Genomic DNA, 15,000 nt, shown 5'->3' on the forward strand with positions numbered 1-15,000 from the left:
GGTTTAACGTCGCGTCCTAGATTATTGCACTTATAGCGACGTATGTGTGTGTGTGTGTGTGTGTGTGTGTGTGTGTGTGTGTGTGTGTGTGTGTGTGTGTGTGTGTGTGTGTGTGGTAAGTTGTTATTGTGTGACATCATGACATAACGGGCTGTGAACCAATACATGCCTTCCAAATATTTACCTGCTGTTGAAATAGAGCTGGTGTAGCTTTGACTGTGACATAAGAAGACAGGCTTCGGGCAAAAAGTCTTTATTGTAGTGTCGTACACGTTGGGAATTTGAAACTAGTCTGATCCATGACTATATACATTAAAGGTGGATACGGACAACTGGCTTATAGATTCCCACCGATAACAATCATTCATCCGTCAGCACCTGTCATCGGGGATTTGACCACAGCAGAAAACGTAAACAAACCCACTTTCTGCCTACCTTAACATTATGCTGACACACCGTGATACCACGGCTATACTGGTAAAGCGACGCTGTAAAGCGCCCACGATCTCTCTATATAAACAGAGATTTTACTAGTCCGCATTCTAGATGAACCAGTACGTGACACAAGATAACACAAAGCCACAAAAACACAGTTTATTATGACAAACACCGATAACGCTTCTCGACATCTCTGAACAATTTGCAATGAGATTTTACAGCCCCTTCCAACAATTCAAACATCAGTTTACATGGCTCCCATAGTTAAACGAATAACGTTTCCCTAGCCAAAAAGTCGAACACTTCGCCGTGATTTACATTACTTAAGACTTTAAAAACTAATAGATACCTTCAACCGCAAAGAAAATTAAATAATCTGTAAAATACGAAGGGGGAGAACTCCTGTCTCCTTAATAGAGATCGCGGAGAGACATGATGGTAGAGCAGCCGCTGGGATTTTTTTTCTGCGACCAAGAGACCAAAGTCAGGCACTTATTTCCAATCAGGTCGAGACGTAGAAATTAGTTTCCTTGTAAAACAGATGCATTGTCTATCTGCACAAGGGGTAATCATTAACTGCTATAATTGATAAATCAACTAAGCTTAGGGAAGCGTTGTTAACGGGACTAGTATCTTTCTTGCTACTACTGACTTATTCTTTTGTTTATCAAAACGTTTCTAAAGGCATGAGACATAAGTAAACCCGAGCGTGTAAAGTTCGAAAATATGAAACAAGTTTAATGTTATTCAAAATTTCCGTTTAGACATTTTTTGACATTATTGAGCAAGAACAGTGAACTTGACAAAGAATCCTTTGATTGATGGTATCTGTACTATAAGGGGTGTAAGGCGTTATATAACTAGCCTATTGTTATAACAAACATTGGTAAACATTCCTTAGTTCACTACCAGCCTGCATGGTATGAGTGGTGTTAAACAAGCTGTGCCTATTGGTAGTGTTATATACGTAACACATATCAAATATGTTAAAAATAATTCAGGTGTGAAGCGGTCGTAAAATAGTAACATAACGAGCGATACATCTTGCCACAGAACATCTTCATACGATTCAATTACAATCCTTCCGACCCGTGAAGATCCAGGATAGAATAGGTCTTCAGCAACCAATGCTTGCCGTAGTAAGAGGCGACTAACGGGATCGGGTGGTCAGGCTCGCTGATTTGGTTGATGCCTGTCATCGATCCCATTTGCGTGGATCGATGCTTATGATGTCAATCACTGAATTGTCTGGTCCAGACTCGACTATTTACAGACTGCCGCCACATAGCTGGAATATTGTTGAGTGCGGCGTTAAACAACAAACAAACAAACAAACAAACAATACAATCCTTCCAGCAGTGGAGGAATATCATAAAAACAGTTCTTTTCAATCACACATGGCATTGTAAGTCTCAAAGGAAATAAATAAACAAGCGACAAAAAAGCAGAGTGCATTGTACGATTCCGACTATATCATAAGCACGTATTTATGAATCGCTGTCAAATAGTTATGATACCAGATGTTCGTGGCCTCCGTCGTAAACACATGCAAAGGCAAGTCAATTGTTCATATGGGGAAAAAACACGGAAACACATGGAACAAATATAAATGAGAAACAGAAACGTTATTTTTTTCATCTTCATATTTTCTCTAAAAAACACACAGTTTCTTTGGTAAATGTAACGGTTTAGAATTTGTAAAAGGTTTGCTGTACAATCGATTTTTTTAAGAATACCGAGTTTGAGAATTGAAACAACTAACGTAATTTATTATCTTTATGGACAGAGGTTTCATAATTGAGTTACTTTGTTTATCCAATAGAAGGGTTGTAGCGTTTTTGTCTGTTTATTTCAGGCAAGTGGGTTGGAAGCGATGCGGGTACAAGTTCACTATCACATTCTGCCAACCAATCAAAAACCCGGTCCTCCTTTCGTGCCGAATTACTATACAACCCAGAGGTTAGCACTTCCTGTGTGAGGCCGGAACACGTGATCTTTGTCTTTGTGTCGTCATTTCCGGTGCATTGCTCGTCTTCAGTTTGAACGGCGTGTATACTATCCGGGGAACGGGTGCTTGTGTTATGTTCTCCACACTGTGGGACCAGGAATTGTGCCACACCTGGAACATGAAGTTAAACGAGTCTTAACAAGTGTATTTGAAACCACGACCTTAACAATATAAGCTACAAATGTCATGTATACCCAGGTAGAGCTCAAATGCTAACCTTTCAGCTGCTTATTATGATAAATGTTACTATTTTATGTTCTACTTTGTGATGTACAGTTGTACGCTATAACACAGAAATCCACCTCTTATTTTTTTATGTTTCAGATATCCGGTTATATACATTTTAGACAATTTAAAAGAAATTTAACAACGCAGTGTGACTGTGTAAAGTCTCATTGCCAGCTGTGATATTGACGTACCATCATCAAGTATCACTCATATGATGTTCTGTGCCTCCTTAATGTATCATTGTCACATGATGTTCTTTGATTTCTAAATGTACCATTGTCACGTGATGATCTGTACCTTCGAAATGTACCACTGTCACGCGATATTCTGTGGCTTCTAAATGTACCATTGCCACGGGATGATCTGTACCTTCTAAATGTACGATTGTCACGCGATATTCTGTGTTTTCTAAATGTACCATAGCCACGTGATTATCTGTACCTCCTAAGTGTACGATTGTCACGTGATATCCTGTGGCTTCCAAATGTACCATTATCGTGTGATATTCTCTGCCTTCTAAATGTACGTTTGTCACGTGATATTCTGTGCCTCCTAAATGAATCATTGTCACATGATGTTCCTGGCTTTCTAAATGTACCATTGTCACGTGATGATCTGTACCTTCGAAATGTACCATTGTCACGCGATATTCTGTGTCTTCTAAATGTACCATCGCCACGTGATTATCTGTACCTTCTAAATGTACCATTGTCACGTGATATTCTGTGGCTTCTAAATGTACAATTGCCACGTGATGATCTGTACCTTCTAAATGTACCATTGTCTCGTGATATTCCGTGGCTTCTAAATGTACAATTGCAACGTGATGATCTGTACCTTCTACATGTACCATTGTCACGTGATATTCTTTGCCTTCAAAATGTACCATTGTCATGATGGTCTGTGCCTTCTAAATGTACGATTGTCACGTGATGATCTGTGTCTTCTAAATGTACGATTGTCATGTGATATCCTCTGCCTTCTAAATGTACCATTGTCACGTGATATTCTGTGCCTTCTAAATGTACCATTGTCATGATGGTCTGTGCCTTCTAAATGTACGATTGTCACGTGATGATCTGTGTCTTCTAAGTTTACGATTGTCATGTGATATCCTCTGCCTTCTAAATGTACCATTGTCACGTGATATTCTGTGCCTTCTAAATGTACCATTGTCACGTGACATTCTGTGACCTCCCGGTGTAAAGAACCCAACTGTGGAAGCTTGTTTACAGTTGTCATTTTACTTCCGGGATTGACCACTCCATTCGAGAGATTCTTGAGGTAAGAGTTTCTAGAAGGCTGGCTGTACCTTTTTTATGAGTGAAACGAGGGCTATTCGAGGCCTTCTACGATAGGACCTGCAACTCCTCTACTTGCCCAATGCGTATAGGATACCTATCTGAAAACACTGATTTTTCTGCCTGCTTCCAACACTGTATTCAAGAACGGGGCACGTGCTTCATTTAAGACATTCGACTGTAACAAATTCTGGACATTCGTGAGTGGACAGACTTATGTAATCGGGCCTGTTCATTATTGTTGCTGCCACATTTTTTACCCATTGTATTGCCTTTTTGTGATTGTAAACCTAATCCTGTTTCAATATAATTTGTTGAGTGTTGATTGATCTTGTCTGGCTATTAACTGATTTCACAATTACGTTCTGTACGAACCGTTTTCTGGGTTAACCTTCGCGTAACTTGGAAATTAACTCAGAAATTGGGGCCTCATCCAGTATCTGAATTAAATTTACTGAGAATCCTAAATTTGTTACGAAAGCATTCGCCAGCACTAAATTATATCTATCTTCCCGTATTATATCTATCTTCATTGCTTTAAGGAATGTAACATGGAGTCTAAGGTTGAGACTTTTGTTCAGTCCGCAAACCGGAATTGTTAGCTGCAGCTAAGAGTTCTTGCCTTGATTACCAATAAAAAAGGTGAACTTTTAGAATATATGGTTGAGGAGGAACTTTTAAGTGAATCTGCTTTGGCGTTGCTGCTAGAAGGAACTCCAAAGCTGTTCAGAGAGAACTAAAAGAGAGAGTTCAAATGAAGGGAATTTGAATTGCAAAATAGAAATAATACCCCTCAACATGATCAAAAATACTTTGATATGACAACAAATGTCAGATTGGTCCCTCCTTTTCAACCTTTAAGAAGGTTTCAACAAATTTGAAATGGCCAGAGTAGCATTGGGTAATGTTAATGCAAAGTGTTTGGCAGTTTATACAGTACTACCAGTTAGTTCAAACTGTGATGAAGTGGAAATGGCCATATTGAAGGTTTATGCCTGAGGCATATAGGTAAAACGGAATGATGAGTGAATGAGTGAGTTGGGTTTAACGCCGCTTTTAACAGTATTCCAGTTATATCGCGGCGTGTCAGCTTAATGTGGGAGGTAGGCCCGAAGTGATGCAGGTCTCGGACGTTTATCACTTCGGTGAAACCCACGAGCACGGGTATGGTGCTGACAAACTTAGAAACATAATCGGGGCGAACCGGGATTCGAACCCACATTCATAGGTTTCTGGCGTGCCCAAGGGACGCAACTCTGCACAGCGAATCGCGGCGCCTTAGACGACTGGGCCACCCGTGCCCCCCGGAATGATGATACTTATGAGGAGTTTGCAAGGGAAAGGTGTTTGTTGAAAGATGTTGGCCAACATTTTCATAAGCTAAGGCAGCTGATCTTGTTTTGAAGATTTAAAGCAGTGTGTGCATACTGAGATTTAGACATATTTGGATGAACAGAAGGTGATCTGTTACACAAGGCTGCATTTTTGGCAGATGTTACTCGGATACACACGAGTGTAATTTCGGGCAGTACTATAACTCTCCTAGGAATGATCAGGATACTTGAAGGCCAGGTTAGTCGGGCAATTCAGGTCGTAAAAAGTCAGAAACGTCGGTTCAAAGAGGTTCGAGTCCTAGCAAATCGGATAGTTTATTCAACTCCAGTTGGTTTGAAACAGGACTCAGATGTGTTGTCTTGTGTTAGATATAGATATTGTCGCAAACCATTTCATTTCAGAGTGTCATCTTTTCAAGGCCCCAAATCAGTCACAAAACTGTTCCCACACTGAGGATGAGTATATGTGTGTGGTGTCCAGCTACCATAGTCTGCTGATGTGAGCCTTTTATTTCAAACGGTTTTGTGTCACTTAAAGTTTACTATGCTGAGGGATACGGGGACAGTCTTTACTGTTAGAGCGCGTCCTGACATTTTGCAGAAGTACTTTCTGCTGACCCAGATGTTTTATTAGAGGGCTTTGTTGGTGTTACTAGTCACCTCTCTATTGTGTTAATTTGCAGTCAGATTTGCTGTCGGAATCAGTATATTGTGTCTGAGTGGGGTATAGATGTTAATCTGAGGCATATTATCTCAGTGGGCATTAGCATTAGTCCGGACCAGTACAAGTACTCCCGGTACTGACCTTATGGGAGAAACATTTTCGAGACGGGGACGGTTGGAGGGCTCATACAATCTGACAAGCGACTTATCTACTGGCCGTGCCTTCTCATTGTACTATTTCACATTAAGTTCTGTGCCTTTCTTTAAATATCATTATCACATTATAGTCTGTGCCTTCTAAATGTGCCATTGTCATGATGTTCTGTGCCTTCTAAATGTGCCATTGTCATGATGTTCTGTGCCTTCTAAATGTGCCATTGTCATGATGGTGGTCTGTGCCTTCTAAATGTGCCATTGTCATGATGTTCTGTGCCTTCTAAATGTGCCATTGTCATGATGTTCTGTGCCTTCTAAATGTGCCATTGTCATGATGTTCTGTGCCTTCTAAATGTGCCATTGTCATGATGGTGGTCTGTGCCTTCTAAATGTGCCATTGTCATGATGTTCTGTGCCTTCTAAATGTGCCATTGTCATGATGTTCTGTGCCTTCTAAATGTGCTATTGTCATGATGTTCTGTGCCTTCTAAATGTGCCATTGTCATGATGTTCTGTGCCTTCTAAATGTGCTATTGTCACATGATGGTCTGTGCCTTCTAAATGTGCCATTGTCATGATGTTCTGTGCCTTCTAAATGTGCCATTGTCATGATGTTCTGTGCCTTCTAAATGTACCATTGTCATGATGTTCTGTGCCTTCTAAATTTGCCATTGTCATGATGTTCTGTGCCTTCTAAATGTGCCATTGTCATGATGTTCTGTGCCTTCTAAATGTGCCATTGTCATGATGTTCAGTGCCTTCTAAATGTGCCATTGTCATGATGTTCTGTGCCTTCTAAATGTGCCATTGTCATGATGGTGGTCTGTGCCTTCTAAATGTACCATTGTCATGATGGTGGTCTGTGCCTTCTAAATTTGCCATTGTCATGATGTTCTGTGCCTTCTAAATGTGCAATTGTCATGATGGTGGTCTGTGCCTTCTAAATGTGCCATTGTCATGATGTTCTGTGCCTTCTACATGTGCCATTGTCATGATGTTCTGTGCCTTCTAAATGTACCACTGTCATGATGTTCTGTGCGTTCTTAATGTACCATTGTCATGATGTTTTGTGCCTCCTAAATGTGCTATTGTCACATGATGTTCTGTGCCTTCTAAATGTACCATTGTCATGATGTTCTGTGCCTTCTAAATGTGCCATTGTCATGATGTTTTGTGCCTCCTAAATGTGCTATTGTCACATGATGGCCTGTGCCTTCTAAATGTACCATTGTCATGATGTTCAGTGCCTTCTAAATGTGCCATTGTCATGATGTTTTGTGCCTCCTAAATGTGCTATTGTCACATGATGGTCTGTGCCTTCTAAATGAACCATTGTCATGATGGTGGTCTGTGCCTTCTAAATGTGCCATTGTCATGATGTTCTGTGCCTTCTAAATGTGCCATTGTCATGATGTTCTGTGCCTTCTAAATGTGCCATTGTCATGATGTTCTGTGCCTTCTAAATGTGCCATTGTCATGATGTTCTGTGCCTTCTAAATGTGCCATTGTCATGATGTTTTGTGCCTCCTAAATGTGCTATTGTCACATGATGGCCTGTGCCTTCTAAATGTACCATTGTCATGATGTTCTGTGCCTTCTAAATGTGCCATTGTCATGATGTTTTGTGCCTCCTAAATGTGCTATTGTCACATGATGTTCTGTGCCTTCTAAATGTACCATTGTCATGATGGTGGTCTGTGCCTTCTAAATGTACCATTGTCATGATGTTCTGTGCCTTCTAAATGTACAATTGTCATGATGTTCTCTGCCTCCTGACATGAATAATCATCTTGTTTGATTGTAACGCCTAAGTAACCTACTTATAATATGGATTTTGTGACTATTGTTAAATAACCTTGAAAATGTTTTATGTTTGATACGAAAATTGGCAATACTACGCTTACGAACTTACCCGAACGTGTAGGTGTCATGTCTCCTGGGTGTCTCAGGTGCCCCAGGTCTCCGAGGTCTCCTAGGTGCACATGATCTCCGAGGCCTCCAATGTTTGCATGAGCTCCGAGGTCTCCAATGTGTGCATGAGATCCGAGGTCTCCAATGGGTGCATGAGCTCCGAGGTCTCCAATGTGTGCATGAGCTCCGAGGTCTCCAGTTGGAGACACGGCCGGTGTTCTGGGTGGGTGTCTCTTCATCGTCATGTGTCTCGGACGATAGGTAAGACCATGAAGCGGTCCATGGCCTGGCCGAGGAAAAAGGCCGTCTCGATAGTCAACTCCGCCATGGTGTACTCTGCTGACTCTACCACCCGTTGTCCGAACAGTGCATGGACTGGACTCCACCCCTTCATCTCTTTGAGAAAAACGATCCTCCCGATGGTTCATCCTTAACCCAGAGCCTACATATGATTCTTGGTTACATCGATCACCATGTGCATGTTTATTCAACTGTACAGAACCTTCTCCAGGAGCTTCTTCATCATCAGGAACACGAACATGGAGATGGCAAGGTGTAGACGTGAAGTCATCGTCATCTACATCCTCCCGGTTGTGAAGTATTGTCACCATTCCTTGGGTAAAGGACATAGACGAGCCTCTTCTGAAGGGCAAGGACCTTGCAGACAGACTACCATGTGTTTCAGAAGGAATCCTTCTGTCTGCCCGCCCTGGTCTGTTGTGTAACACTGCCGGTAGGGCCATGGTGTCAACCTCTGTCAGAGGGCACCATGGGCGTATATCCGAGTCTGAATAATGTCTGGATTTGGACTCTGGTCGCCTCTGGGCCGATGTCTTTTGTCCGAGGGAAATTCTTGGCAACTGTTCTGGAGCACTGGATGTTTTACACAGAGACCTCTTCATACTTCACACAGAGTGTAAAGGCAGGAGATGCTTTGGGTCCTGTGTACGATAATATCCGAATACCCTCGTGGATAATTGTTAAGGCACACGTGTGTCTCAGGTTGAGGAAAATGTGAGGACAGGAACAGCTTCATGTGAGACACCCTCGCAGAGATAGAACATTCAATAAGCGTTCTTATGTAGTCCATTAACGAGTTCAGTAAATACCCGAGCAGCCAAGACCACCTCCTCACCTGAAAGTCACCACAGGGCCGGAGAAAGATAGGTTTTATCACCCCATCTGTGTCTGAGCACTGACAAATATGACCCGCGACCGAACCCTAGTCTCACGGGAACTCGTTGATATGCATCATAACGTTGAATCTACACGTATATCATTCAGACATTACCACTAGCCCCACTTGTCACAAAATCGTTTATATAACTAGTTACGAAAATATACGTTATTGATTAGAGCAGCAAAAATCATTACAATACTAATATTTGACCTAGGCTGCACTGTGGAAAACATCGAACACACAGACACAAAGCGATCGGTTGACTTGCATTCACTCTGTGGCCACGTATATCGTGAGATAATGATCAGATTATCACGATTAAACCAAGTACAACATATTCATGACTTTCAAAGGGCTCCCTATTCTGATACTGAGATAATATAGTAATCAGAGCCACGTTGACTTACGCACGGGTTGACTTCATACACCTGCTGAGCCGGGGTATTCGATGTGCTCGTTGTTAAAGATTGTCCTGGTATTTTGGCCACGGTAGCCAGTAACATGGCTGCAGCGATACAGGGTTCAAGACCACAAGACCGTCGATATCCTGACTCGTGCTTGTAGACGGAATATATCACTTAAGAAAGAATACAAAGAATTTTTCCATTCTGTAACTCTGCTATAGAAGACGAAATACATTTTACCTTTGAATGTCCTTATTATGCAGAACTACGTACTAAATATATACCAGAATGTTTCTTATCTAAGATGAGTAGAATAGCGTTTGTTTCTATTTTGTCATCGAATGCTGCCGACGTAATGTTTAAACTGTCTTTATTTGTAAAACATGGGATGGAACTACGAAATAACATGTTGAGTGGAAATTCAGAATTTTAATTACCTTACCCTAGAAAGTCCTCATGATTATCACCGATTGTTAAATGAATGTTATATTTTTATAATTTTTGTTGTATCTCCCAATCTGTAAATTCTCACCCACTGTATTTATCTGAACTTGTATATGGGCCGATGGCCTTTGATACAATAAACGTCTTTGACTTGACTTGACTTGACTCGTGCTTGTAGGTCAGGCATATAAAGGGTATTCACCATGCATAAATGTCATGCTTTATCAACCCAGTAGACAAAAAAGTAATGATTTGAAACTGAGTCTAGTTGACAACTTGCAGATGTCAAGGTGATAAACACTATCACGGAGTGATGGTAATGCGTTTGATGCCATTGTGGATGTGTTGTATGTCGCTGTCATCCTGTACCTGATTAACACACAATAATACATCATGAAGTATCTGCAAGTACGAATTAGTACACCACGGTCACGATCCCGAAAATGATTATTCTGTACTGAAGCGCTGTTATGTTTCTCACCGAAAACGCCAGGCGTATTCTGTCAAACCTACTTACGTGAGATATATAAACAAATGTGAAGATTTATTAATTCAATAAATAATTCCAAAAATATCAACTCCATGTTTAATTATGTTTGTTAAACATCACGAAGATCCTTGAGGGATTCGAGTGTCCCTTGCTTGTAACATTTGGCCTTCTTAGCCCTTAAATACGGGACCTGCATCACTGCAAATTATATCTCTTATAAACTGAAGGATCTAGTTTCCATTGATCGTGTAAATGTTTAACACTGTGTCAAGTTTTCGGCTTTCGTACTTGGAGATGTTAGCTACAGATATACTTGAGTCAATCACGGACCAAATTGTGTATAAACCACGGTATCATCAAGTTAATTCTGACAACGACTTTTTCAAGTGTATGGGATATGTTATCACCTTCATTAAGAATACTAAATTTTTAATTTGGGTTGTACGGATAGGGTAACGTCTTACATATTGTGAACTGGATCTTAAACGGATAATCGTTTTATATTTTGTAATAAGTACAGATTTGTACATGTGTCTTGGATCATGTGTGTTCTTGACTTTATAAAACATGGAACAGCGCTAGATGACTATAGATTCACGGGAACAGGTGACTATAAAGTGAAAGCAAAGGTCATAGATCTTGCGATAATCTCACTTATCCGGACCTGTCTGAACCGGATGAAAGTGTGGGTCCCACACAATTCCAGTTTTAAGATTCCAAAGTATTTGATTTGGTTTAATGACATTAATGAGGTTGGTGACCACGGCCGTCAAGTTCCCCTCGTTGTAATTAATGCAATGTTAAGTCTTAAAGGAATTACGGATCGGTTATTAAACATTAATCTAATTTCACCCTTTGATAATACATTTGAACTGCGTCTTTGTGAACGGTCAATAAATATTTCAACTACAAACTGAAGCGACGTTAAATATATATGTGTGATTAATGTAAATATTGACTTGCGTTGACAGTAGACAGGTGGTGTACAATATGCGATAGTGTCATAGCGGCAATATACTCTCAGAATAACCGCTCTACCGTGACAACAAAAATATTTGGAAATAAGCCTCTAGTCATGGTAATTAATTTTGTCGTGATTATCAACAGGCACACTGTTATAAATAATACCCAAGTATTACTTAATGGTCATATTATCAGTGTAGCGCGGTAGACATCTAACAATGTTATTTGTTGCGACGTACAACGCACGCCGTGCAATAATGAATAGTATTTTATATGTACTCGTTTGATATGTAATATGGAAGGTTTTTGCCCACTTCATTATCTGCTAATAAGCCTGAGACGGCAGCGGGAACTTTCCTCAACCATGAGGTTCCTACCATTCCAGCAATTCATAACATTAATTAAACTGCCTGCGTCCTATCCAGGCAACAATTAGCCAGCACACGCTTCCTCGGGGGAACTTTGGTGAGGTAACGAACTAGGTAATAGCGTCACGTGGTGGCAATGGTGAACTGTAGTGCCGTGTAACACCCCCACGTCCTCCCCCTCCCCTCCCCTCTCAGAATCCCCCTCCCCCATCGCTTACCCCTCCCCTCCACCGTAACGCAACCCAGCCAACGCCCTTGTATACAATTTAGCTATGTGTTTTAAAAATTTAAGTGGACTTGTTTGTCTCATACGTGCGAACACTTGTTTCATACATACGAGCAGGAGGCTTCTTTGTTCCTTGCTGTGTCTGGAGGACGCTTTTACCGTCACATTCGTATCAAAACCACCAAGCTAAAACCATGCTCTGTGTGCAGTTGATTCAAGAATCTATACAGCAATCTAGCGCTGTTCCCATGATTTATAATATCACCTGTTTTCAGGAATCTATAAAGTTATCTAGCACTGTTCCCGTGATTTATATAGTCACCTGTTCCCTGGAATCTATTCAGGCAGCTGACGCTGTTCCGATGATTTACATAGTCACCTGTTCCAAGGAATCTATACAGCAATCTAGCACTGTTCCCATGATTTACATAGTCACTTGTTCCAAGGAATCTATACAGCAATCTAGCACAGTTCCCATGACTTATATAGTCACCTGTTCCCAGGAAGCTATACAGCAATCTAGCACTGTTCCCATACGTTTTATTGTCATCTGTTTTCAGGAATCTATAAAGTTATCTAGTCACCTGTTCCACGGAATCTATACAGGCAGCCTACGCTGTTCCCATGATTTATATAGCCAACTGGTCCCAGGAATCTATACAGACAGCCTACGCTGTTCCCATGATTTATATAGTCAACTGTTCCAAGGAATCTATACAGCCATCTTGCGCTGTTCCGATGAGTTATATAGTCACCTGTTTCCCGGAATCTATACAGGCAGCTGACGCTGCTCCCATGATTTATATAGTCACCTGTTCCCAGGAATCTATACAGCCATCTAGTACTGTTCCCATGATTGTTTGTCATCTGTTTTCAGGAATCTTTTAAGTTATCTAGCACTGTTCCCATGATTTATAGAGTCACCTGTTCCAAGGAATGTACACATCCATCTTTCGCTGTTCCCATGACTTATATAGTCACCTGTTCCCAGGAAGCTATACAGGCAGCCTACGCTGTTACCATAATTTAGGTAGTCAACTGTTCTACGGAATCTATACAGCAATCTAGCACTGTTCCCGTGATTTATATAGTCAACTGTTTTCCAGGAATCTATACAGCACTCTGGCATTGTTCCTATGATTTATATAGTCACCTATTCCTAGGAATCTATACAGCAATCTAGCACTGTTCCCATGATTTTTATTGTCATCTGCTCCCCGGAATCTATAAAGTTATCTAGCACTGTTCCCATGATTTAAAAAGTCACCTGTTCTCAGGAATCTATACAGGAATCTAGCACTGTTCCCATGAGTTAAATAGTCACCTGTTCCAAAGAAGCTATACAGCAATCTAGCACTGTTCCCATGATTTATATAGTCACCTGTTCCCAGGAATCTATACAGCAATCTAGCACTGTTCCCATGACTTATATAGTCACCTGTTCCCAGGAATCAATACAGCAATCTAGCACTGTTCCCATGATTTATATAGTCACCTGTTCCCAGGAATCAATACAGCAATCTAGCACTGTTCCCATGACTTATATAGTCACCTGTTCCCAGGAAGCTATACAGCAATCTAGCACTGTTCCCATGATTTTTATTGTCATCTGTTCCCCGGAATCTATAAAGTTATCTAGCACTGTTCCCATGATTTAAATAGTCACCTGTTCTCGGGAATCTATACAGCAATCTAGCACTGTTCCCATGATTTATATAGTCACCTGTTCCCAGGAATCTATACAGCAATCTAGCACTGTTCCCATGATTTAAACAGTCACCTGTTCCCAGGAAGCTATACAGCAATCTAGCACTGTTCCCATGATTAATATAGTCAACTGTTCCCAGAAATCTATACAGGCAGCTGACGCTGTTCCCATGATTTATATTATCACCTGTTTCCACGAAGCTATACAGCAATCTAGCACCGTTCCCATGATTTGATATAGTCAACTGTTCCCAGGAATCTATACAGCCATCTTGCCCTGTTCTCATGATTTATATAGTCACCTGTTCCCCGGAATCTATACAGGCAGCTGACGCTGTTCCCATGATTTATATAGCCACCTGTTCCATGGAATCTATATATCAATCTAGCACTGTTCCCATGATTTGTATAGTCATCTGTTCCCCGGAATCTATCTATACAGATAGCTGACGCTGTTCCCATGGTTTATATAGTCACCTGTTCCCAGGAAGCTATACAGGCAGCCTACGCTGTTCCCATGACTTATAGAGTCACCTGTTCCCAGGAAGCTATACAGCAATCTAGCACTGTTTCCATGATTTAATATAGTCAACTGTTCCCCGGAATCTATACAGGCAGCCTACGCTGTTCCCATGATTTATATAGTCAACTGTTCCAAGGAATTTATACAGCCATCTTGCGCTGTTCTCATGGTTTATATAGTCACCTGTTCCCCGGAATCTATACAGGCAGCTGACGCTGTTCCCATGATTTATATAGCCACCTGTTCCACGGAATCTATACAGCAATCTAGCACTGTTCCCATGATTTATATAGTCATCTGTTCCCCGGAATCTATCTATACAGATAGCTGACGCTGTTCCCATGATTTATATAGTCACCTGTTCCCCGGAATCTACACAGCAATCTAGCACTGTTCCCATCATTTATATAGTCAACTGTTCCAAGGAATCTATACAGGCAGCTGACGCTGTTCCCATGACTTATATAGTCAACTGTTCCCAGGCATCTTAACAGACAGCTGCTTTGTATAGTTTACCGTACCCTGCTCGAGACGTTCCTATGGTCCCATGAAATCAAACTATAATATTCACTGAAGCAATATTTCCATCTTATTCTATTCCAGTGAATGCTCGCAGTGAAAGATCGCATTGTATTTTGTATTTCTGTTATTGATGT

The 15,000-nt window shown here is 41.0% G+C and overlaps 1 protein-coding gene across 1 annotated transcript; it reads right to left on the reverse strand.

The window, feature by feature from the left end:
* Positions 1-1,677: 1,677 nt before the first annotated feature.
* Positions 1,678-9,323, reverse strand: LOC124119582. The gene is made up of 2 exons (XM_046482137.2): positions 8,041-9,323; positions 1,678-2,557 (listed from the first exon to the last, which is right to left on the reverse strand). The coding sequence occupies exons 1-2, from the start codon at positions 8,939-8,941 to the stop codon at positions 2,250-2,252; spliced, it is 1,209 nt and encodes a 402-aa protein (XP_046338093.2). The 5' UTR covers positions 8,942-9,323; the 3' UTR covers positions 1,678-2,249.
* Positions 9,324-15,000: the final 5,677 nt, after the last annotated feature.

The sequence above is a fragment of the Haliotis rufescens genome, unplaced genomic scaffold (assembly GCF_023055435.1).
Source record: "Haliotis rufescens isolate VD_foot unplaced genomic scaffold, xgHalRufe1.0.p SCAF_12, whole genome shotgun sequence".
Taxonomy (NCBI): Eukaryota; Metazoa; Mollusca; class Gastropoda; order Lepetellida; family Haliotidae; genus Haliotis; species Haliotis rufescens.